This window comes from Dipodomys spectabilis, unplaced genomic scaffold (assembly GCF_019054845.1).
Source record: "Dipodomys spectabilis isolate Male_0828 unplaced genomic scaffold, ASM1905484v1 ptg000043l, whole genome shotgun sequence".
Classification (NCBI taxonomy): Eukaryota; Metazoa; Chordata; class Mammalia; order Rodentia; family Heteromyidae; genus Dipodomys; species Dipodomys spectabilis.
Genome location: NW_024870720.1, coordinates 8,757,438 through 8,783,514, shown reverse-complemented (window position 1 = coordinate 8,783,514; position 26,077 = coordinate 8,757,438). Strand labels below are relative to the sequence as shown.

At 41.2% G+C, this 26,077-nt stretch overlaps 1 protein-coding gene across 1 annotated transcript in view; it reads right to left on the bottom strand.

The window, feature by feature from the left end:
* Window positions 1-26,077, bottom strand: part of Limch1 (LIM and calponin homology domains 1) — a 305,943-nt gene that overhangs the window by 69,549 nt on the left and 210,317 nt on the right. Inside the window, 6 exon segments of the mRNA XM_042678042.1 lie at window positions 3,705-3,956; window positions 4,816-5,068; window positions 10,880-11,075; window positions 16,265-16,375; window positions 19,782-19,812; window positions 24,928-25,034. Coding sequence (XP_042533976.1) covers window positions 3,705-3,956; window positions 4,816-5,068; window positions 10,880-11,075; window positions 16,265-16,375; window positions 19,782-19,812; window positions 24,928-25,034 — 950 coding nt within the window.

Below are 26,077 nucleotides of genomic sequence, written 5' to 3'. Positions count from 1 at the left end.
AAAAAAGTCCTGTCTCAGGCTTTCTAAAATTTAGATATTTCAAAGCAAATGAGATAATGATTTAAAGTAAGGAAGAGCTGACATTTTCTTTCATCCTTTTACACTTGGCAAGGCCTAAGCAAGGCACTCAGCTTGGCAGTCAATGTGTTCTATTCAAAGAAACGAGGCTCTCCAGAAAAGCCTATGAGCTCTCTTAGGAATGTCAGGGAACTCCAGAAACCTCCCCACTCATCCCACCTCCAGGCAGAAAGTGGCAAAGGTGGATGCATGTTCTGTGTCTGCCAAGACCCAAGAAACTATACAGCAAGAATCAGGGAGTCAGCAACTGCAAGAGGTAGAGGAAGAATACGTGTCTGGCACTTGACTACATCTGCTCCTCGTCCAAAGATTTCTAGAATGTCTATTGTTCCTGGGAGATATTTTCCCCTCTGTAATTAATTACTATGTGATTGAGAAGATTCACAGACTAGCTCAGAAAATACTGAGTGCCGAAACATATGCAAACAATTAGAAAAGAGTACAATCACATGAAGCCTATAATTTAGTCTTTTTTTTAAAGTTTACTTCTCCAATGGGAAACACCAAATAAGAGAACTCAAATCTCCATGGTATTTTAATTCAGAGGAAGTGAATCTTGGTTTTTATTTTATCCTCTTAAAAGAAAAAAAAAACCAGAAATCTGGCTTCTTTGGCAGAGTTCTATGGTGGAGGGAGGGTAATTAAGTTAACATGACCAGAAAATAAACAGAAGAAAAAGTAGTTTTTAACTTTTTTTACTTTGATGGAAACTCTAATAAATATCAAATGCCACACATTTATTAAGCAGTTCTACAGACTGTCCCTGGATGCTAAGATAGCTCTAACAGATTGTTTTACAAGAAGCGTGAGACTTTTGGATGTCAACCTCATATGAAATGGAATGACAGGCGCCTTTGTTCCTTAAATTAATGCAAGGAGGTGTTTGAGAGTCCTTGGGAAGCAAACAGAAAAACAGTCTATAAAAGTAAAGTTTCTTTTAGTGTTAATGCTCCTGACCCTGCAAACCATATGCATAGCGTTCTCACTTCTCTCTGCAAATCTAGACTCTCCCAGCTGAGAAATGGGCCCCAAGAAGTATCTTGGAAACAAGTGCTAGTGGCTTATGCCTGTAATCCCAACTTTCCAGAAGGCTGAGTTCTGAGGCTCATAGTTTGAAACCAGCCTAACCTGACTAATCCATGAGCAAAAAAAAACCTAATACAGAGTGTGAGGCCCTGAGTTAAAACCCAATATAGGCAGGGAGAAGAGAGAGAGAGAGAGAGAGAGAGAGAGAGAGAGAGAGAGATTGAAACTCTCTTGGATCTCTCACTGGATTCATTGTTGGATTCAAAAATGTACTGGCTGCGATCCAGCAGGATGTCAAAACAGGAGGCCAAGGTTAAAATGCTTTGAGAGACACTGGCATATTTTAGTGATTTATATTCTTATTTTCCAGACAGCAAGAATCCTTTTCTTCTTCATGCTATGCATTGCATTCCAGTTAAGCAACTTTCTGCCACATTAAAAGCAGGATCCCAAATGTGGATAAACTTAGAATGACTCACAACTCTATAGTGGCTTGCAAAAAGTAATGTGACAAAAACATAGACACACCAGGCTGGTGGCATGGTATATATAAAACTTCTAGGAGTGAACTAGCAGCTGAAATAAATCTGTCTCTGGACAGCTGGGAAAAAAAACCTGGATGATTGAAACCACTGTGTTGTTTTGCTATTGAAAACATTCTCTGTGAAGATACATCATTGACTGAAACTCAAACCCAATTCTAAAAAGCTAAGTTAGAAAGTCTGAGGTGGGATGATACCCATTGACCTGCAAATATGTCTTCCTAGAGTTCTTGTAGATGAAATAGGTCAAAGTTGAGAGAGAGAACAAGAAACATGAATGGGAGCAAAAACTGACCACAGAAATATTATACCCATCCATCAGAATTATATTTTCAACTACATTTGCTTAGAGAATGGGATTTGTCATAGAAAAGCTCAATGTTTTATTGGGAAATATGCCTCCGAGTTACTGAAGTGTCTGAGGATATTTTTTTAAGAAAATTTCCACCCTGTCAAATACTCCATTTTTCCACATCTGTCTTCCTGTACTAGCTCAATAAACTTCAAGAAACTCCCGTGGGAAACTTTAGCTTAACAACTTCACAGATGTGATTTAAAACAAATAGAGGCATGGGTTATCAAAGATATATAGATTAAATTTGGCTAAATAAATCCCTAGTCTTAGCTATATAACTTAGTAATACTCACTATACCTGAGTCTTTAAGAGAGATGAAAGAGAAGACCAAACCATGGTTCACAGTGAAGAATATTACTCAGTTGTTTTTTTTTTGTTTTGTTTTGTTTTATTTGGTCCAGTCGTGGGGCCTGAACTCTGGGCCTGGGCGCTGTCCCTCAGCTCTTCAGCTCAAGGCTAGTGCTCTACCACTTGAGCCACAGCTCCACTTCTGGCTCTTTTCTTTTTGCTTATGTGGTGCTGAAGAATCGAACCCAGGGCCACAGGCATGCAAGGCAAGCGCTCTACCACTGAGCCACCTTCCCAGCCCCTATTACTCAGTTTTGTACTGTATTCTCAACATCTTGTTTGATCTCTGGCACAAGAAAATCTTCTAGATGTAGAATCTTTGAATTAAATTTACAGAATGTCTGTGGTAATCCTAGCAACTCAGAAAGCTGAGATCTGAGGATTGCAGCTCAAAGCCAGCCTGGCCAAGAAAGTCATGAGACTCTTATCTCCAATTAACCACCTGAAAACCTGAAGTGGTGCTGTGACTCAAGTGGTAGAGTGCTCCTCTTGAGCTGAAATGCTCAGGGACAGTGCCCAGGCCCAGATTCATTGACAATCACTGATCCTGTTTCCTGTTCTGAAAAATGAGTACATCACCTGTCTTTTAGAATTATATGGAATAGCAAGAAGTAAAAGAATTTCAAGTGTCAAACTGAAATGAACATTTATTGTCCTATAAATGCTGGCTGCCACCTTTAGTTACAAGGATCATTGTGGTTTTTACAGAAGAAAAATTAACCAGTCTTTCAGAACACTACTTAAAAAGGGAGAACTATGGTTTCCTTTAATTGTTGATGGTCTTCATCTCATAGGCCTTAGGAGGCCACCATGATTATACAATTAAAAGAAATCCTTACTCCATTCTTTGCTTTTGAATCAATTTTGCTAAAGCAAAGAAAGAGACTAAGAAATTCAATCTTCTTACTAAGCCCTTAAGACAAAGAGAGTAAGTAGGGTTTGTAATTCTTGCTGAAGGGGTTTTCCCCTCTTCAAAAACACTAGGTTTCTACTGATGTGTGAGGTGGGATAAGGAGCCATTTAGGAAGAGTATGAAAACCAACAAGCCACAAACAACAGAAAGACAAAAAGTTATCGCTGGGTAAATTCCCCAGCTCAAACCAGGATTACAGTACCAGCCTGGTCTAATCAAGCAACCCAGAGCAAACTACTTCCACTTAAGAAAGCCAAGGCCTCAGCAGAAACCTGCCCTCTGCAAAGGCCAGCATCTAGCTGTTTCTTGGAAGCAGCGAGGAATGACATGATGGGCAAGCAGGAAGCAGGAGAAGGAGGTAAGTCCCACTGGCTACACAGATTCCAGACCTGCCCACATGCGGAAGGCCAGCCAGGCCAGCCATCGGCCAGCACAGCTAACCTGGCAAAGCGCTGGGCAGCAGGCATGACCTTGATTCCAGCTTGCTCCAGTCTCCTGCGCTTCTGGAGTTCCATCTTGTCTTTGTCATCCAGCTTGGGAACTGGAGCCATCACAGCCGCCTCTTGGGGAGGCTGCTCCTCCCCGCTGCAGTGGCTTGGTTCTAACCCACCAGCCGGGCCCATCGGGCCCACGGGGTCTTCTTCAGTAGGAGACCCCACTTCACTTCCCTCCTCCTCTATGGTTTCAGGATAGCTAGTGGGGAGGAGACCACAGTTTACCAAGGTAACAGACCCGCTGGGGCGCACATGCGCATTCCCCAGCCATGCTGATACCACTTGCACTTAAGACAAATCAAAGCGTAGGGTGTGATCCTGGGAATGTGACCACAACTAGAGGAAGCCATTTGTTCACTAATACAATACCTCATGCCGTAAACATTAAGAACTGTTCTGAACTTGATCTCGAAAGGAAGATTTTCTTTTTCCGGCCAGAAAGGTGAAATTTGTCTCTGAGCTCTTCAGCTCATTAATTAAATCTTCCTTCCTTCCTTCCTTCCTATTTTAATTGGTGCCATTCCTTGAACTCAGGGCCTAGGTGCTGTGCTGAGTTTTGTGCTCAAGGCTAGCACTCCATGACCTGAACCACAGCTCTACTTCCAGCTTATTGTTTTATTTTGTATTTTTGCTGGTTAACTGGAAGTTAAGAGTCTCACAAACTTTCTTGCCCTGGCTGGCTCTGAACTGAAATTCTCAGATCTCAGTCTCCTGAGTAGCTCAGTCTCCTGAGCCACCTGCACTCGGCAATAATTACAACTTTTAACAAAATGTATAATGGATGGAAAATCAGAGACAGTACAAGTAGATTGTGTTACCTTGTTTACCACGGAGTCCCTAAATCCTAAGAGGAAGCCAGTACATAAGAAGAAATATACACATACACAGAGAGATTGAAGGAGAGAGATGAACGAACAATTCACTTTGTACCTGTGTTCTAGGAATCTTCTGGAGCTGCTATTTATCACCACACACTCTGCAAGGCTCATACATTTAAGTCCGGACTCATTCACACCCAGCTTCCCCAAGAAGGAGACAGGCTCAGGCTGGGGACTTACCTGAAGGGCCTCTCCCCACCCAGGGGGGAAGTGGCAGTACTCCAGCTCTTCCGGTACTCCTCTCGCTCTGCCTTCTTCCTTCTCAGAGGGGCAGGGACATAGGCTGTCTGGTTGCTCTTGTTTGGGAGGTACTGGTTGAAAGGCACTGCTGATTTCGGCTCACCGTGGGAAGTCCGTCGTGCAGACATATCATCCTTCCTTACATCTGGCAGCTTCCGATGAGGCAAGTCGGATTCGGAGTCGCTTCCTCTCCCTAGGGAGAGAGGATGGATGCAGGCAAAGCGTGCAGGGCTAGCAAGACAGTGTCTGATGGAATTTGCAGGTCTCAGGGATTCCTTCCTTAAATGAGTTGCTGAAAACCAAAGGATCTGTCTAAGGGCCAAGCATGGTGGTGCATGCCTCTAATCCCATCTACTTAGGAGGTAGAGATCCAGAGAATCATGGTTTCATGCCAGACTGGGTAAAAGTTAGCAAGACCCTACCTCAATCAACAAGTCAGGTGTGTTGGTCTGTGCATTCAAGCTACACAGAAGGCACAAGTAGGAAGATCACTTGTGCTGCCCTTGGGACAAACATATAAGACCCTATCTGAAAATTAACTGAAAGCCAAAGAGAGCTGACCCAAGTGGTAGAGCATCTGCCTAGGAAGCACAAGGCCTTGTGTTCAAGCCAAAATAAAGAAGTAAATAGAAACAACAACAAAATAAGTATCCATTTAAATTAGGTTACTTTGAGAACTGCTCTCAATTCTAATCAGGATAAACAAAACACAAGCCCTAAAGTATTTATTTGTTTTAAAATAGTGGTAAGGTAAGCCCAACTCTGTTTGCAATGACATTTGCAGTAGAACTATATGCCTGCTGAGATTCACAATTCTCAAAGGATAAAAGCTATCAGCTCCCAGCGGAGGTCTTCAATGAGCAACTACCATATGTTGATTCTGACACATCAGAATCCACAGGGATTTGGTCTTTGAGGTGTCTTTAACCCAACCACAGAGTACCTGGAGGATTTAAATTGCAGTCAAGGAGCACAGACATAGAAAACAACAGGAATTCAAAACAGGGATCAATTAGATGACACCAATGCTTTATCCTCAAAAAGTGGCAGCATATTTTCCTGCCATCCCCATAGCTGGAGGCAAACTTTTCTTCCTATGATCCCTGTAGTCTTACAATCTGCCTTCTCCTTGCGTGCATTATATTTCCATCTCGTGCCACATAGTTTTAAGAGGGTTGAGCATATTTGTTCCCAGAGGGCATCCTTAGATCCTCTGAGGACCAGTAACTGCCTTGGTTTCGCTTCAAGAGCATTTCGGACAATGCAAACCAACGCACTGCTGCCTACAGCAGCCTTCTGTTGGGTAACAGCACCGATAATTCTATGGTATTCTTGCTGTCCAAGTCTTATCTATTCAATTTCTAAGATTCGTAAGAATGAAGTTGTCATTAAGACAATCAAGATTGTATAAGTAGCCACCATTTTAATGGTGATTGAACAATTTTAATCCATGAGAGTATTAACATGTCAGTTGACAACAGAAAGAAACAACCTTACTTACACTCAAGGAAAGAGCCTTCAACATAAAGCCAAGGCATGGGGTACCGTGGCAGAGGGCATAGAGTAGGGTGTAAAGTCAGAATTTGCTTCATTTTATTAGTCTCTTTAGCAACAAGGCTTTGCATGTTACCACTTTACGCCTTCATTTTCCAGTGTGTAAAAGAAAGGTATTAGTGTCAACTGATTTATAGGACTGTTGGAACAATGGGCCCCATGTAAAATGATTAAGTCAGTACTTGGCACTGGGTGTTTAACAAATGTGGCCTGCTTCTTGTGTCTTCATACTTGTGGTTCTTCAGAAATGAGCTGTGGGTTGCTAAGCTTGTCTAACACATTTGACTGTCCTTGTCTGTAAAATGGAAATGAAATGATTGTCCCTGGACATTCAATGATAGGATGGCTTTTAAAAGATTATAAAAGTTAAAAAGTACTGGCCATAAACAAGTTGTTCATCGTTGTACATGAAATATTCACGAAATAAATTATTCATGCCACTTGCTTTCAGTCTTCCTACTGAAATTTCGACTATTTCATGACTTTGTTAGGATCTGATTAATTACTCAGCCCCTTTTCTACAAGTGCTTTTTTTTTTCTCTCATGTTGGCCCTGAGGCTTGAACTCAGGGCAGGTGACATTGTCCTTGCACTTTTTTACCCAAGGCTAAGCACTCTACCACGTGGGCCACGGCTCCACCTCCCACTTTTTGGCAGTTCATTAGAGAGAAGAGTCTCACAGACTTTCCTGCCTGCTCTGGTTTTAAACCAGAATCCTCAGATCTCAGCCTCTGGTGTAGCTAGGATTACAGGCATGAGCCATCAGCACCTGGCTTCTATAAGTCTTCACAAATGTATCTGTCTCAATGTCAAAGTCAAATGTTTAGAGCCTCCTGTGACTTGACATGCCTGGTGAAGCTTTAAGATTTATTTCCCCACTGTAGTCGCCCTGTATTATAAATGTGGAAGTAATTCTGATAAGCTAAAGTCCCCCCATGTGCACCCCCTTCCCCCCAGTCCCCGGCCCTGCCATGGCTGGTTGGAGACATCCTTGGGAATCCCAGATTCCTAAGATCTTCCCTTCATGGCACATTTGCTTAGGGTGTCACGGCTATAGGAAGTATTATACCCTGTTGAATAAATGATTAAAACAAAATGATTCCCCCATCAAGTGAAAAAGCATAGTAATAAATTTGAGTTGCTTCAGGGTCCTAAGTTCTAAAATCTTATATCTATGAACCTGGGTTGGTGTATAAATCTAGAGCATAATGCACTGTTTAACATAGAAATGCACCAACTTCACCCACCTCTATTATTTTCTGACAAATGTCTTAAACAGAGGGTTTAAAGAAATGTTCACTTGCAGAAATCCCAGAGTAGAGTGGCTTAGTTGAAAAAATGTGTAGTTTTATGGACTTAGAGCCCTGGGTCTCATTTCAGTTCTACCTCCTGCTAGCTGTGTGGCCCTGGGAACTCACAACTCTTTCATCTTCAGGTCCTCCCGGGCTACACAGAGCTGAAACCACTGTTCTCCTGGGGTGTCATAGAGTGAATGAGATGAAACAAAGGACCCAGGAAGAAGCTGCACCTAGGCCCTCCGTAAACAGTAGAGGTTGCCTTATCTAAAACAGGGTTTTGGCTTTACTTCATCCTGTGAATAAGAAAATTTACCAGTGTGGTTTCTTCATGTATAGTCAAAGTTGGGAAAACGCAATGATGATGATATTGCTTTCTTAGAGTCTGACGCTTCCATCCTATGTGGCTAATTTTCTCTCTAGATATTTCCTTCCTGCCTTTCCTGCTTTCCTTCCTTTGCTCCTACCTTTCTTCCTTCCTTTTATCCTACATTCCTTCTGTTCCCCTCTCTTTCTTCACACATCCTTGCCACACACATTCCAACACATTATTTAATCTTCCTCAATCCTCAAGCCCTTTAATTTTACTCATTTCTTTTTTTCCCCTTTTTAACTCCTCTTTTATATAAAATGTAAGAATATTCATTGAGTGTGGTAACCTATGCCTAGAATCCCAACACTTGGGAGGTAGAACAGAAGGATCACAAGTTCGAAGCCAGCCTTGGCAATGTACCAAGTTCCTAGCCAGCCTGAGCTACATACCCTGTCTCACTTTACCCCCCTACCAGAGAACACAATGGACCATATGTATGAAATACGTTATCAATATTCAAAGCACCTGAGCAGAAAGCTTTGTATTTCCTCTTCAGTGAGGTCCATAGTGAAGATGAGGAAGGATGTGAGTATCTAGCAAGACAGCTTGGCTGAATTAACCCAGGAGGTTCTGGCATTTCTACCCAGAAGCTTGTGTGTCCTATCTACAGCATCATGAGCCTTCTCTGAGTATGGAATTAGACTGTCTATGTGGAATGGGTTAGTGGGTACCAATAATAATAAAATGAAAGCTGCCCATACTGACCCAATAGAGTTGAAGAACATCAAGGAAAGACCCCTCCTAATTGTTGTAATTTGGTTCTTGATTAGCATCATTTCAAAAATTGCCATAAACTTGTGAATTCCAACATAAATTTGGCTAAGATTATACTGCCTTTTTTTAAGAAGGCAGATTAAAAATGTTGTTTTGCTTTCTCTTTCTTCATTTTCTTTTTTCCTTTTTAACTTACCAGGTCTTGATTAGTTTAGAGGAAGACAAGCCCTAAGGTATCAAGCTGATTGGTGTTTTGTAAAGCCCAATCCCATGTAATTCTTTAAATGGAGAAAACATTTATAAACAGACTCTAGCTTATCAGCCTTAATTGCTGAGAGCTAAATTATGCCTTGGTACATATTAGTATAATATTAGTAATCCCCATCTTAAATCCTTTCAAGATGTCCTTCATTATGAATTCAGAACCCCTGAAAGCTAGTGACAGAACAAACCATCTGGTAATAAACTGCTAATGTAGATATATTACCAAAAAAACCCCCAAAACAACAGCATTAAACAAAAAGCATTTTTTTAAAAAAAAAAATGAAAACAATATGGAGGAAATAGTTTGGTTAAGATCTATTTTATAAAAGCAAATCTAAATTTGGTTATATATGAAAGCCTAATTAGATCATGCGTTGGTGTTTAACTTGTAGTACTGAGGGTGGTACTTAAGATGTCAAATAAAATTTTAGAAATGTTTTTCAAGCAGCTCACAATATATCAGGGAATTCTTTAGGAGTCACGTAACACGTGGCCCTCAGGCTAATCCATGAACTAAGCAAGTGTAAGTCCTAAACAAAAGTATTAGTTTTGAGCCATTCAAAAACCAAAACATCTATTAGGTTAAGACAAAGATGTGTGAGTAAATTAGGCTTAATAGCCTAAGAATTAAATTTAAGAGCACACTTCTTGAGGCTGACATTGGTATGCTAATTCTCTGTTCCTTAACAATCTTGGGGTAGTTACTTAAACTCTTAAAGGCAAGGCTGTAAAACAGGGATAAGAAGGCATGTTTCCTAGCTCCTGAGGAGGACGAGGTGAGTTGCTGTGCATGTCCAAAATTTGTGAATAAATGAGATAGTCTGTGCTAACTTGGAACCTGCACACAGGAAATACCCAAGCATTTTAGCAGCATAGAATTTTATACCTGAAAGGGATAGTTTAGCTACTAAAGGTAATTTTGCTCTCAGAGAGTTGGAGTCAGTAAGTGCAATATGCATTATCATCCACTGTGCAATAGTTACTCAAAAATAGAAACAAACAAAAAAATCCCCCACCAGCGGTGGTGTCTCACCACAAGTTTACATACGCAGATCCAAGCCACTTTCCTGAAAGCACAAAGGCCAACAGCTTCTAAAAAGTGGGTGCTAAATCTGCATCACGGTACATGGCCACACATTTTATTTTATTTTATTTTTTTAAAGAAACAGATCATTCCATACAGGTGATATAAATCAAACCAGCAACCCTGGGGCAAGCAGGTAGGGCTGCGTTGTGTTCTCTATATTAACGGCCACCTGCATGGTACTAGGCAACCACTCAGGTATCCTGAGCATCAAACCGACTGCCCCAAAAAAGTACCTATGAAGTTGCACAATCTCAGGCTTCAGAACTTTCCGAAATGTGTGTGTAGCTCATTTCCAGTTCGTTGGAAGTTGATCCGTTTTCACTTACCCTAGCATGGCACTCACTAAACATTTCCCTTCCTCGTAGCCCGAGTATATAAACTTGAGCACACTTTATGAGCTCATGGTCTGCACCGTGTCCTGATTCACGGAGACCAAGGGAGGAATGATGTAACCCATTTTCCAACAGAAGATATGCTCACTGGAGCAGTGCTCAAATAAACTACTGGCAAAGCCAACCCAAATTCTGAGAACTAGGAGACACATCAATCACAGAGCGTGGATTCCCTCCCCCTCCCCTATCCGTTTATAGACTTACCAGGCTCCAGCCAGGTGAATATAGCGTTCCGCCTTGCCAGCACCCAGTCTCTGCCTGCAATCAGGCACCCCCCTGCTAATGATTCATTGCAAGGCGTGTCCTTTATGAGGGTTCCGACCTACCATCACTGCTTCCCCTGAGCACTACATCTGGAGAAGGGGTCTGCCGGGAGCGGGAGCCGAATGAGTCCAGGCTGTCGAAGGAATCATCTCTGCCGTGGCGAGGCGGGGAGAGGGAGTCGCTGCGCTCTGAATCCCAGCAGTCGATGTAGCCACTGTCTCGGATGCTGCGTTTAGGGCTCTCAATGTCATCAGTCTCCTGTCCAGAAAGTAAGCAATTACAGACTTTGCTGCAAGACACACAGAGCCTGTAATGTCAGCTCTCAAAAAAGAAAAAAAAAAATCCAGCATATCAAATTAATCTGGAAAGCGACAGCAGGACGACCGGCAGGGGCAGGGTGCCCATTCAATTGTGCGCTGCTACATTTTCCCAACCAGAAAATTGTGCGCATTGCACATGAACAACAACAAAGCCCCAAGTAACTCATGCTCCCTAATGTGGAAAAGGAAGGGGGTGGTGGGGGAGGAAGAAGCAAAGGAAACTAAGAACAGAGGTACACAAAATTGAATTCCTAAGAATACACTGATCAATGAACACAGAAATGAAAAAACAACGAAAACAAAAACAAAACCTTAACCTTGACCTGTCTCTCGGAATCCATAACTGCATGTCTGTCCACAAGACGCGAGTCCCTCCTGTAGCCTTGCAGACGGACTGTTCTCGGGTATGCTAAGCTACCCGGCAAATGCAGGCAACATTTGTTTTTGCAGCCCAATCAATGCTGGAAAATCCTGGAGCAGTGAGCATCCATCTCCTGTTACCTTGGAGGGAAATTCCTGCACTGAAAGGGGGCTGTCTTTCCAGGCAAAAAAAAAAAAAAAGCAATGAAAAATATGCAAAATGCTTTTCCTCATGCCTCAGAAAAATCCAGGCATGCTCTCGCTCTCCGCCAGCCTTTGGCGCTGGGGGAGCTGAGAACACTTGTAGCTGACCCACATGTTCGTGTTCAGAGAAGGGAGAACAATGGCTGTCTTTGACCGCCTGTGATTATAAATTCTTTCCAGCACAAGCGGCACATACTAAAACACTGAAACTCCAGCAGGAGAAAGGTCAGTCAAAGCCATCCTCACCCTCGTATTAGAATAAAAGCCTTGTTCCCGCCAGCATCTTAACATTCATTACAATAGCCCAGGCTGACGAAAACAAAAATAACTCCAGTCACTCAAAGATAAACCTCAATTTAATATCCTCCAGACTGTCGCTTAAAATCACCACTGTGGAGAGGGGCATGCTCTCATGGGCAAAGACTGGAATGTCATCCTGAGGGTTTCCCCTGATTCACCATGAAAGTTCCCTGGGCATTCCCCATAGAAATAATAAAGAAAGAAAGAAATGAAGATTCCCCATATTAACAATGTTGGAAACTGGTCTAGACTCTGAGAGACCCCAGGAGGCAATGCCTTTGCAGGAAGTACCCTTGCTCACAGCTTTTAGCACTGTAGCCTGATTTCCCTGCGGAAGGCAGGAGGGGGCTGAGGGGGCTGTAAGTCACCAGGCACACACAGGTTTTGAATCAAATGAGGGGAGTGGGAGACAGTACAAGGGCAGCACTGATAAGAGATCTCTGCATCCTTATTAATGCCCCTGAATCATAGGTTGTCAAATGGCCTGGCTGAAGACAACCCCACGTGACCTTCTCCAGGGGGAAGGCAGACATTCAGTTATGGAAATTAAGGTCGTTTACTGGCAGGTCAAAAGTTAACCCAGACTTGGAACAAAAGCCAGGCCCAAAGAGCTAGAAAAAGGAAGAATTTATGATTCACTGAAAAATATAGGCCATAATTAGATATGGTTTCAAATTTAATTTATTTGGAAATGCAAGTTATTATTATGAATTATTTATCTACGGGAGCAGGCCAAATGGGTAAGAAGTTCACTTTATTGCACATTTACTATGTATTTAGGTTTAGATGTGGTGGTTGTTTTTTTATGTGTTCCTGGTTATATGTGGTTTTTTATTTTTTTAGACCATGCTATTTATTCCTTGACACCACCCAATGAATGATGTGGTTAGCACTATCCCTCATATAGAAGAGAAAAAAGATAAACATCAGAAAGATAAGGTGACTTAAAGTCATACAGTAAGGGACAAAGTTATGATTCCAACACGATTCTATCTCCAAATTCCAAATGGTAAAATCTGAAAAGTAATAGTCAATCATTTTTGATGTAGTTACAGCTTCACCACCCAGATCTTCTCCTTTGTTACTAGATACGTACTGCCTCTTTAGCATGAATGATGCAAACGTAGGCTATATCCCCTGCTGAACTGTTCTTCATGACTAGATCCCTGAACTGCACACATGACAAAAAATAAAACAAGGTAAAAAAGAGGGAGTGTAGAGTAATGGTTAAAAGCGTGGTTCCAGAAGCCAGACTCACTGGGTTTAAATCCTTCCTGGCTCCATCCATGCTATGTCAGCTGTGTGACCTTGAGCAAATGATTTCACCTCAGAGGCCCTCATCTGCAAAACAGGACAAGTAGCCCCACCTGCCTCACAGGGCTGCTGGGAGCACTAAACGCGTTCATACCTGGAAAGCATTCAGAAAAATGCACCATGCAGAAACAGTACTCTAAAAGTACCAGCTGTGCTTATAATCGCGACTCGATTCACACAGGTATAAAATTTCAAAGTAGAAACAATACAATGTTTATACGTTAAGGACACACCTGCACACCCACATCCTCCTCCTCCCTTCTTCTCTACTTAGGTCCTGTACGTAGGTGCCTGGGGTCCAGCTTCCCACTAAAGAGGGTGGTCATTCACATCCGGAAGTGATACGCCTAAAGCAACTTGGTAGAGCATTACAAAACTGGCGTTTTAAGGAAATGTATCAGAAAGGCTTGACCGAAGGCTCCACGACCTCCACACCTATAGACCACAGAAGAGATGGGGAGGAAGGGAGAGGCAACAGGCTTCCTGGAGCATCAGCTCTTCTCTCACGGCGAGTGATGATCAAGAACAGCACACTGGCTGCCCTACCCATGCCAGTGTAGCCAGCCACGGCCCAAACTCTGACCAAGCCCAAGCAATGGGAGCTGAATGGCACCACCATTTTGGAGAGTGAACACCATGCCACTGTGGGTGTCCCTGGCTAAGCTGGAGCTCAGGGGAAAACAGAAGGCTTCTTCCCCAGCCAGAAATAAAGATGTGGGCATCCTCATCAACTTTGGGTTTTGTGTCACCCAAAGTGAGGTTTTTGTGGGAAGGATAGGAGATACCAAAAGCTGACACAGTCTACAGTCATCCTTTTTCGGGGGTCTAATTTCCTTGCCTTCCAACTTGGGAGTCAGTAGCTTTCTGTCTTCAACCCAGATCACCCCAGGAAAGGAGAAAAGATTGAACATTAGCCCACTGCACCAACTGCCAGTGCTCAGGTAAAAGTGGGTTAATGAGAAGGGTGGGCACTACTAGATCCCATGAATTTTCTGAATTTGTCACTCCTCTGTCTTCTTCCTATTGCCTGTGGTGAGCGATGAGCATTACGGGGGACAGGTAGTGACTTAGGGTGTTTGAGAAACTCCATAAACTGTTGCTGTACCCTTCATCATCTTCCGCTTGCTTTGTGATGTGTACCATCTACTTTTCATACTGTATGGTGTCTGAACATACTACTTTTCCAATCTGATTGCCCATTCTCTACTACCACACTGTGCTTATGGAGATGAGTCACTCCACCAATAATAACAGAGTATGCTTTAGGTAGGAGACACAGTGTTACACAAAAATCAACCAACACCTGTCCATCAGGGCTTCTTGTTCTAGTAGAAAAGACAAAAATAAACAGAAAATCATAAATGGATGATAAACATCATGATGGATGGATGTTAAATAGCATGGAGAAAAAGCAAAGCAGTGAAAGGAATAGAAGTTGGTGCGAGTGGTTACACTGGCAGAGGTCTTACATTTAGTTAACTGTCATGTCCCCTCCCCTCTGTGTCCTTTCTTCTGCCAATACCTTCTACCTTCTGAAACAGGAGGAGGGCAGGACAATCAGAGGCCCTTTTGCCCTTGGTCCCAGTGATTGGTACAGGAAGGGCATGGTCCCTTCCTTGGAGCCACATACCTAGGGCCAGGGTAATGCATTTTTTTGCCTCTCTAGGAAGGAGCTAGAAGCAGGCAGGCCTACAGAAGCTATTAGGCACTTGTGTCTTTTTTTGAAAGGGAGAATAAATTCAAGAAAAGAGAGAAAAAGACATAAGGGGAGAAGCTACTCTTTTGAATTTCTGGTTCTCTCCCCTGAGATCTGCTTGACTCATTTTTAGTCTGAGTTCTGTAGTTAAATCCTCTTGGTTTTTTACTTAAGCCCCCCTCCTTTGTAAGGCTTTCCTGACCGACTGAGTGGCAGGCCACTGTCACCAGGCCTGTGGAGATCCTTTTGATATATAGCAGCACCAATCCTCTGTGAATACCTTCTACACTATGCAGGACTCTATAATAAGGGCTGTAGCTGCAGTAAATACCTTGTCAATGATACTATACACATCCCTTCCCCCCACTAGAACAATGCAAATTAAAAATTCTTGTGAAAGAAAAATTAATTTTAAACTTATTTCAACCTGTGTGTATACACAGCATAAAGAATTCCAATAAACAAAGCTTTAAAAAAATGTGTTCTGGAGCTGGGCATCAATAATCCTAGCTACTGTAATCCTGGCTACTCAGGAAGCTGACATATGCAGATCCAGGTTCAAGTCCAGCCCTGAGGGAGAAAAGTTTGTGGAACTCTTATCTCCAAGTCACCAGCAAACAGCCAGAGCCAGAAATGAAGCTGTAGCTCGAGTGGTAGAACAGCAGACCTAAAGAAAAAGACTAATGGAGGGCCTGAGTTCAAGTCTCAGTACCAGCACACACACACACACACACACACACACACACACACACAATGTGTCTGAATTTTCAGACCATCCAAATACAATGTCCACCAGATGCAAAATGCTTCCAGTTTCTCAGAGCCTGTGCACAGTGGGTGCCAGGGTGGGTACCATTGCAAGAACTTGGCTGACATCACCTCACCCACACCAACGCCCTGAGTGGCAAGCAAGATGACCTTTAGGCGGAAAGTGCAGAGACAAGTGTTCGTTCGTTTGTATAATACTGCATTGTTTAATTCAAGTCCTGAGCTCCTTGCATACCAAGCTATATACTGACAGATCACATTAGCACTTTTTAGACTTAAAGTGGGATGGAGCTCAGATCTTCCATTCTCCAAAGGGTATCAAAGTTCCGGGAGATGTGAGACACATGAGGCAAATATATTATCCACAGACAAATGGTCATTTCCTTGAGCACATGGAATCTTTGGTCAACACAACCCTGAAACCAGGAACTGGGTTGCTCTCCCACCTTGTCTAATCCCCTGGGGGTAAAGAAGAGCCAAGTTACCTTTCGCATCTGAGCCAACAATCCTTCAAACTCCTTCAGGTTGAGTGTGGTTCCATTATAGGAAGTACAGCTGTTTGCGGCTTTTCCCAGCCAGTAAATGGTAACTAAAACCTGCAAAACAACACAAGGCACAAGAATAGGAGAATCTGTCCTCAAGCAGGATACTTAAACTCTTCATGGGAATGTAAACCAGGACGACCACTTGGGATGGCAGTGTAGGGGTTCCTCAAAGAAACTAAACATAGACCTTCCCTATGACCCAGCCATGCACCACTCTGGGGCATCTACCCTGAGCATCATGAGCTGATAAGAAAACACTGGCCCATCCATGATCATTGCTGTACTATTGACAATAGCCAAGATATGGAAACAGCCCAGATGCCCCCACAATAGATGAGTGGATCCAAATAAATGTGGTACATATACACAATAGAATTTTACACCGCCATTAGAAAGAATAAAATAATGTCATTGGCAGGGAAATGGATGGAACTAGAATAAATCATGTTAAGTGAGGTAAGCTAAACTCAGAGAGACACATAGCACATGCTCTTTCTGATATGTGGAAATTAGATCTAAAATACACCGGGATATGATAAATTATACAGGATAGTCACACACAGCAAGACAAAAGCGGATGCTCTTAGGAGAGAAACACAAAGACACAATGCCTACATGCCTCTGTATATTTATATAAAATAATATGCACACTGAAATTAACTAAAAGATATGAAAACAAGAGAACTCTTTTTTTGTTTTCCTTTTTTTCCTTTTTAAGTTTTTGATGATTCTGTCTTCTTTACCTTATGTATGATGTATTCAAGTGTATATCTTGGAAGGGTTGGGGGAAGGTACAGAACTTGAGGGAAAAATGGTGAAAAGGTACAGCAGTAGAGTTCACTAGACACTGATGAAAGTGAACTCTACAACTTGTGGGTGAAGGAAGGGAGGAACTGGGAGAGAAAAAGGGAACAGAAGATACTGTTCAAAAGGAAATGTACTCACTACCTGACTTACGTTATAGCAAGCCCTCTGTACATCATCTCTATCATAACAACAAATTAATAATAATAAAAAATTAATGCATAACCGGGGCACCTGTGCCTATGCCTGTAATACTAATTATTCAGGAGGCTGAGCTCTGAGGATTGCAGTTCAAATCCAGTCAGACAGAAAACTCCTTGAGACTCTTATTTCCAATTAACCATCCTTCCCTGCCCCCCCAAAAAATGCCAAGAAAAAAAGATTCTTTAAAAAGCCTCCACCACTAAAAAAGGAAGGAAGGGAGAAAGGGGAAGGGAGAAAAAGATGCTTAAACTTGAGAATCAATAATGCTCCAGGAACAGGAAAGCTGAAAGGCAAGAACTGATTTGCAAAACCACCATGCATGAGGTATCCATTAAATGTAAAACCATTTTAATAAGAACCCAATGCTGTCTCAGTCAACACAACATACCTATAATTCAGTGAAGGAAGACTTGTTTCACAAAAAGCAAGCTTGTGACCAAGTGGTCTCTAAGAGAGCAGGAAGCAAAAATAAATCCTCCAAGATTTTTTTCATGATGAAGCTGCAACATTTTTCAGAAACTCTTTGGAATCATTACCCAGACAAGTAAATGGAAGAGCCTGTCAAAGCCTTTTGAGAAAGGTGCTTCTGAAGCCCTCCAAATTTTACTTGTGGGCACAGAGGGTCGGCTAAGACCACATGGCAAAAATCCCAAAGGAATGATGAAGGTTAATTAGTGCTTCCTAGTACAGATCAACACAGTATATCTCATTAAAGTCAGAAGAAAGCCACACAACGAACAATGCGGTCTGTGGTGCTCTCCTTTTCGACTAACATGTGATTTCCATTCATCTGAGATGGGAACTTTTTTTTAAGCTTGACACAGCAGTCACCAATTAAACGACCTTGGATGTTTAAGAATGTCTATGAATATTCAGAGTCTGAAGCTACAGTCCTAAATTAATTTTGTTCTGTCTTTCCAAGAAAGCGTCCACAAAAGCAAATGCTCTTAACTTTCTTCCTTTCTTTTTTTTTTTTTTTAAATGCTCTTAACTTTCACTCCCCAATAAAAAAACTACCAGGAGTTGGCCAAAGATCAACTCCACGGAGCTGAATTGTAGGGACCTACAAGCCACGCAAACGCTCAGATGATTCTTTTCTTTTTACTCTCTGCCTTACTGCATCAACCAGGCTGGAAAGTTCTTATTGTGTCTTCTTCTACTTGGTAGGTCGGAAAATGCTTTGGACAAGGTGTGATAGATACATGGTTCCAGCTGGCCACTGGCCCAAAATATGGTTATGAGCATTCGTGCTAGGATATGATTCCATTTCCTACCTCTGTGGGAAATTTTTACATCATGAATCCTTCCAAATGTCCAGAAGGCCTTTTCTTAACTGATTGCCTACAAATAAATTCCTAGAGAAGAGACAATCCCAAATGTCAGGACATTAACTAGGACCATAAAATAAGTAGTGTGTGTTGAGTATGAGTCTATCCTGAAAGCCATCAGAGGAGAATGGTAGATCCCCTGTGCTGTGTTTTAGATTATGGGTTTCCTGCTTAAATTTCCTGCTTAAAATGCAAGGCACCAGTGAGTTCATACCTGTAATCCTAGCTACTCAAGGGGCTGAATTCTGAGGACCACAGTTCAAAGCCAGCCCAGGCAGGAAAGACTGTGAGATTCTTATTTCCAGTTAGCCACCAAAAAGTCAGAAATGGGAGCTGTGGCTCAAGTGCTAGAGCACTAGTCTTGAGCACAAGAGTTCAGCGACAATGTCCAGGCCCAGAGTTCAAGCCCCAGACCCAGTAAACAAATAAATGAAGCAATACATAAAAATATATGGTGAAAATGGCACATTTCCCTAGTTGAATAGAGGAAGAAAAAGAAGGTAGGAATGAGAATGTTAACAAATACAAGAGCAACTGGGAAGTTCCCAAAAAATAAAATAGAGATTACAGCCAAATTTTCTATTTTCTGAAGGAAGATATTTTCTGATGTGCCTCAATTTAAATTCAAAATAAAGAAGCACTAATGTACTTATCTTTTGAAAATAAGATTTACCTACAAAAACCTGGTGCAGAGAGGTACTAGTAACTCAAAAATTAATAGGAATGCAAAATTCAAAACACATGTACATGGTAGGCAACAATGTTCATATCTTCTATAATAAATTACTCAACTGCTCAATTTCATCACTCCATCTAAGCTAAGAGACAAAGGCTTAGCATTAACATTGATCACTGTGTGCTTCAAGAACAGGGATCACAAACAGAACACAAGCCTGCATGCATTTCTACACAGAGCACTTAACTCACAACTCTCCCTCCACTCTACAGGTTTTAGTGCAATAACAGTTGTTCATTATTATAGCAGAGATACACATTCCCCTTTAAAAAGAAGGATGCTTTCCAACAAAGCATGTGAGAGATGCTGAAATGAGCTCTAATTTATACTTCCACTATCACAGTCAGAAGAATACAAGTGTAGAAAGAGAAGTTCAACTACTCACATTTTTCAGCTTCCTACTATAATCAAGGCTCCTAGGTCAAAAAAGGGAAAAGAAAACATTATCAGGATAGCAATAGCATTATTTTTTTTATTGAGGTCTATTGTTTAATCAACTCTAACACTTACAGTGAACACAAATGACAAAATCAGAAAAAAAACAGATTTCATTTTTTAAGACCTATGACGGGCAAACACAGTGTAGAAGATCAAGTGAGACTCCGCACTATATTGTAAGAAGGTATTTTGTAACATCTGGAAAATAAAAAAAACTGGTTTAAAATTGGGACTATTTATATTTCAACTCTCAAAGGGTGTTGAAAGTTCAAATATAGACTATGTTTCAACCTGAAGTACATATTAATAAATAGGATCCACTATTTTAAGTCCATTGAGATTGGAAGGAAGTAGGTGGGTATGGCAGTGCATGCCTGTAGTCCCAGCTGTACAGGAGGTATAGTGAAGGGGATAGACAGGTCTGAACTATTGAAGATTCTGCCTTGAATAAAGTCTACTGCATTTCTAAAATCTTCCTGTATAATTATTTTGTGTTGTTGTTCAGTAATGATGCTTGAATTCAGGGCCATCAGCTTCCTCAGCTTGCTTAGCTGATGTGCTACCACTTGGAGCCCCATCTTTAGCCTAGCATTTTTTCTGGTTATTTTGGAGATGGATTCTTTTGGGCTTTTCTGCCAAGGCTAGCTTCAAGCTGTGATCCCCTGGCTCTCAACCTCCAGCTAGGGTTACAGGTGTGAGCCACTTGCACCTGGTTATGTAAGCACTTCTAATAAAGGTCTGAAACCTCATGTAATTAAACAGGTCTGAAAATATGTGTTCCAAGAAACTATACTATCCAAATATTTGTCCTTTGGTGCTCTAATATAAATTAGAGTTGGAAATTGGTCATAAACATGAAAATATTCATGTTATGTCCACATGTGTACTCAAATATACATAAATGTTTATTCTAAAACCGTACACAACCAAAGCTACTTGACAGTAGTTTGTAAACATTCATCCAGTGAGATATTAAATTTTCTCCAACATTTATATCAAAGTTTTACTAACTGGTCAACAAATAAATACTAGGCCACGCAAATGCTGGATTTCGATTCTCCACACAGAGCAGGGGAGGTATGTAGAAATTCTAGCATTACAAACCAGTCCAGAACTTCTGGAAGTATTTAGCTCTGGGTCACTTTATTGTGGCATATTCTAACCCAAGGTACATATTAATGAATAGGTGAATCATTTTAAGTCAATCGAGTGTTGAAGGACTAGGTGAGCATGGTGGTACATGCCTGTAATCTCACTGTGAAGGAAGCATAGGTAGGAGGGGAGCATAGGTCTGAAGCTGGTTGAGGCAGAAAATGCAAGATCCTATCTGAAAAAGAACCTAAAATGGCCGGGCATCGATGGCTCACACCTGTAATCCTAGCTACTCAGGAGGCTGAGATCTGAGGATTGTGGTTCAGAGCCAGCCTGAGCAGGAAAGTCTGTGAGACTCTTATCTCCAATTAACCACCAGAACACCAGAAGTGGTGCTGAGGCTCAAGTGGTAGAGTGCTCACCTTGAGCTGAAGAGCTGAGGGGCAGCGCCCAGACCTAGAGTTCAAGCCCCATGACTGACAAAGAAAAAAAAAAAAAAGAGGGCAGGAAGCTTTGAAGGTGTCAGTAGAAAACAATTTAGTATACTGTGGAGATCAATCCATCATCAGGGGATTAGACTGACAGAAGTCTCCATTCACTTTAGATTTGATTAACAGACTGTTTTTATGTTTCCAGTTTTAATAGAAAAAATAGTATGTCTTTATCTGTTTAGATATCTGCTAGTTTTTTCATTGAGCCACAAATCATAAATAACAAATCTATAAATGTTAATTTTTTAAGAAAAGCAAGAACTGACAATTTAAAAATGTTCATCAACTAACAGCTCATTAAGTTACAGGTTCATTGACTGAATCATGCCTGACAGTTAGTAGGAGCTTACAGGGGTTTATTGTAATTTTAATCTAAAATTCGTATGCATTTCTGAATAAAACAATCCAGTGAAATAACTATCCTGCATATAGAGAACATTGCCTCCTCACTGTGTGGAAGCCCCGCCCCTCCCTAAACTGGCACCTGGTCCTTTAATTGTACAAGCTACTTTCAGACATCAAGCTGTTTCTTCTCCCAAGCCTTCAGCCAGTGCTTGCTCTATTCTGATTGTTGGCAGATCTTCCCGTGGCTGGCTCTTGCTGCCCATTCCTGTCTTAGTCCTCAGCCTTCAGCGGCCACTTTGAGATGTCACCTGTGGATGGCTCAATAGCTTCCAAATCTCTTTGCATTTCAATGCCTTTACTTTTTTCTATTATTTTTCTTTATTTATTTTGTCTCTCAAGTTCTTGGCAACGGGGTGAAAAAAAATCACACATAGCATGGCTATCTTGCTCATTCGGTTCTCTAGTGAAAAAAGTTTCAGACACATAGGAGTTGCTCAGAAAATATTTCCTGCATGCAAAGTACCAGAGTTCTAGAGGGATGTAATGGACAGGCAATGAGAAATGTACCTTACTCATGTAAAGGTAACCCCTCTGTACAGCATCTTTACAATAAAATTAAAAAATTAAAAAGAAAGTGCATAAGGGAAAGAAATTAAAAGGGAAGAATGGAGAAGAAATGACAAAAGAGAGCTAGACAGGAAGACAAGATATCAATGGGAGGCAGGAGGCAGGAAAGCAGACAGAAAAACAAAATGAAAGGTGAAAAGAAGAAGAAAAAGATGGCACCCTCAGAAGGGACTGCACCGCTTGTTAATATGATTTTTCCTCTTTTACGTTTCTTTCTGTACATTAGTACTGCTATTTTTGTTTTTGTTGTTGTTGTTAGTTTTGTGCTGGTGCAGGGTCTTGAACTCAGGACTTCATGCTCTTGCTTAGCTTTTTCACTCAAGGCTGACCACTCTGCCATTTGAGCTATACCTACCCTCATTCCCTTTTGCTTTTGGTTAATTGGAGAGAAGAATCTCAACTTTCTGACCAGGCTAGCTTTGAATATTGATCCTAAGATCTCAACCTCCTAAGAAGCTAGGAGCACCTGGCTCGATGACTGTTCCTTTCTTTCTTTCTTTCTTTCTTTCTTTCTTTCTTCCTTCTTTCCTTTCTTTCTTTCTTTCTTTCTTTCTTTCTTTCTTTCTTTCTTTCTTTCTTTCTTTCTTTCTTTCTTTCTTCCTTTCTTTTCCTTCCTTCTTTCTTCCTTTCTTTCCTTCTTCCCTTCTCTCTCTCCCTCCCTTCCTTCCTTCCTTTCTCTCTCTCTCTTTCTTTCTTGTTTTTTTTTTTTTTTGGTTGGTCATGGGGCTTGAACGCTGGGCCTGGGCGCTGTCCCTCAGCTCTTCAGCTCAAGGCCAGCAATCTATCTTTCTCTCTTTTTTTCTCTCTTTCTCTTTATTTCTCTCTTTCTTTCCTTTTTTTCTCCTTTCTTTCTTTCTCTCTTGCCCTTCCTTCCTGCCTGCCTTTCTTTCTTTCTTTCCTTCTTTCTTCCTTTCTTTCTTTCTTTGTTTTTTTGTTTGCCCCAGGTCTGTAATAACCAAGCTTGATTTAGAATCTTCCTGGAAGAAAATTCTGTCTAGTTCCATTTCACAGATGAGGATACAAGTCCACTGAAGCAAAGATACTTAGCTGGGATCACAGATCTGAGGGCTGCAGGCTTGGGGATAGACACTAATCTCCTGATGTCTAGATTTTTACAGACAAATAAGAAAGGGTATATGAGTTTTGAGCTTTATAACCAATCAGCATCAGAATTCTCCTGCTTACATGGCTTCGAAAATGTAAATGAAACTTCTGATACAGTCAAAGTGAACTTTCTACCATCCTCGTGTGTGTGTGTGTGTGTGTGTGTGTGTGTGTGTGTGTGTGTATGGTGTATATGTGACTAATTACTACCTACAACCTTGCACTATTGCTAGTGTTTCTAGTCACTTGCCACCAGATGAAACTACAAATATGAGATGAAGCAGAACCTAAAACAACTTCCTCAAACGATTTATAGAGGCTGGATTCAAGAATAATAAATGGAGCATGTGATGATCAAAATGAGGGGGTATGCTGGCTCATTTAGTCAAATATCCAACGCTTTATTCTGTTACTTTTTTCACTGAACTCAAAATTTTTCCATGAAGAAAATTAAGGAATAGCATGATGAAAACTGAGAAGTAATTTTAAATAATCAGTCACAGCTGACTCTCTTTTGTATCACAAATCAAATGTAAACCAAAGTTTATTGCATTCATTGTTTTCCATTTGCATTATCTTCATCATTATTATTTTTATTAAAATCAAGATCTGCAAATAGAACAATGAATAACTGAATTTTGGCTTTTCTCCCTTATCTGTTCATCCATGATGAAATGACTCCAAAGAATACTAACTCACAGACCCTGTCCATGAAATTCAGTTTTAATATGAAATCATATTCATGCTGAATATTGTTTGACTATGGTGGAAAACATTTTATATGACATCAGTAGGGTCTGAGGAACTTTTAAACATCAGGCAGGTTATCTTCACCATGTAATAAGGACATGTTTGCTTTTTTACCCAGGTCATGAGCTATTTCTCTACAGAGTAATATATTCTGTTTCAAGAAATTTTGGCCTCAAACAAGGCTCAGTGTAGATACAGTCAATAACGGCCAAGGGTCCAATATCCTTCTCCAAAGAGTTTGATTACCGATACAGATGAGGAAACAGTTACAAATGTAAATGGCAAGAGACATTTCACCATTATCAAAAGCTTTCCCTGTACAATGAACAGAGTTCAGATCTGTTTACCTAACAGTGGTCTTCTAAGAACCTGTTCAAATGCCTGCTTGAAGTCAATAAAAAGTTTTTGTCTGAGACCCACAGATTCTGCACATACTTCTCTCTTGTTACATATTACTTAACATTTTTTTCTCTTCTTCAAAATTCTAGTTGTTTTCATGATTATTGCATTTGAAAAAAAATCGTATTAGATCACAATCAAAACTATACACGCAGAACAGGCTAATGTGCATATTTATAAAAAGTTGATCTTTACCAACCCATTTTAATTTTGTAAGCATCATCATTACAAAATGGTAAATGAAGCCATAAAGGGCTTTCCTTTAAACATAATTGTGTTACTCACTTGACTGGGCCTCTGTTGGAGGTATCCTGGAGGTCACTTGGGTCGAAGAGTTGAGATTCTTTAAGGCCGAGTTCTTTGCAACCTCTCAAGAATAAGATGATATTGTCCTGGAGAAAAGAAAGGAAATATTTTTTATGAAAAAGAGAGGGATATTTTTATGAACCTGACTATTGCCTGCAATAGTCCAAATTTCCGTAGGAATGGTTATTGAATCAAGTCTGAATTATGGCTTGTCCCATAACAAAATTATGCTTTGTTGGAAAATGACCGAGTAAACTGACACTTCAAACTTTCAAGTCCACAAACTGCCAAGTTCGCTTTCTCCCCTTAGCTTGACACATTTGTACAAAGCTGCAAAGAAAATGCCATTGTAAAGAACTTAGTATCTTTTTAAGGAGTAGTGTTTTAAAAATCAGGTATTCTCCATTGCTGCCAAACTCTTTGTCCATAACTTATTTCCTAGTCTTTATGTGTTGTGAGTCATGGAAATAAATGAATTATTCTGAAAGAGATTGCAAACTGTAGGTCATTCTTTTGGAATGTTGTGGTATTAGTCAACAGGTTTATCAATTACAAGTCCCTAATTGCCTGCCTTCCTTCCTTCCTTCCTTCCTTCCTCCCTCCCTCCCTCTATCCCTCTCTCCCTCCTTTCTTTCCTTCCCTGACTCCCTCCATGCCTTTCTTGCTTTTCGGGAGGTACTAGAGTTTGAACTCAAGGCCTCCAGATTGCTAGACAGATGCTCTACCACTTGAACCATACCCCTACTTCTCTAAAAGATTTCCAAAGCTATTGATTGGGTCTATCAGGTAGTAGAAATGACAGCTCAGGGAATGTGGGCTCCAAGAATCACATGAATAAGAATCCCTTCTGGATGCTTTAAAAAAAAAAAAAGCCACTCGCCGGGCGCTGGTGGCTCACGCCTGTAATCCTAGCTACTCAGGAGGCTGAGATCTGAGGATTGTGGTTCAAAGCCAGCCTGGGCAGGAGAGACCATGAGACTCCTATCTCCAATAAACCACCAGAAAACCGGAAGTGGCGCTGTAGCTCAAGTGGTAGAGCACTCGCCTTGAGCTGAAGAGCTGAGGGACAGTGCCCAGGCCCAGAGTTCAAGCCCCACGACCGACAAAAAAAAAAAAAAAAGCCACTGAG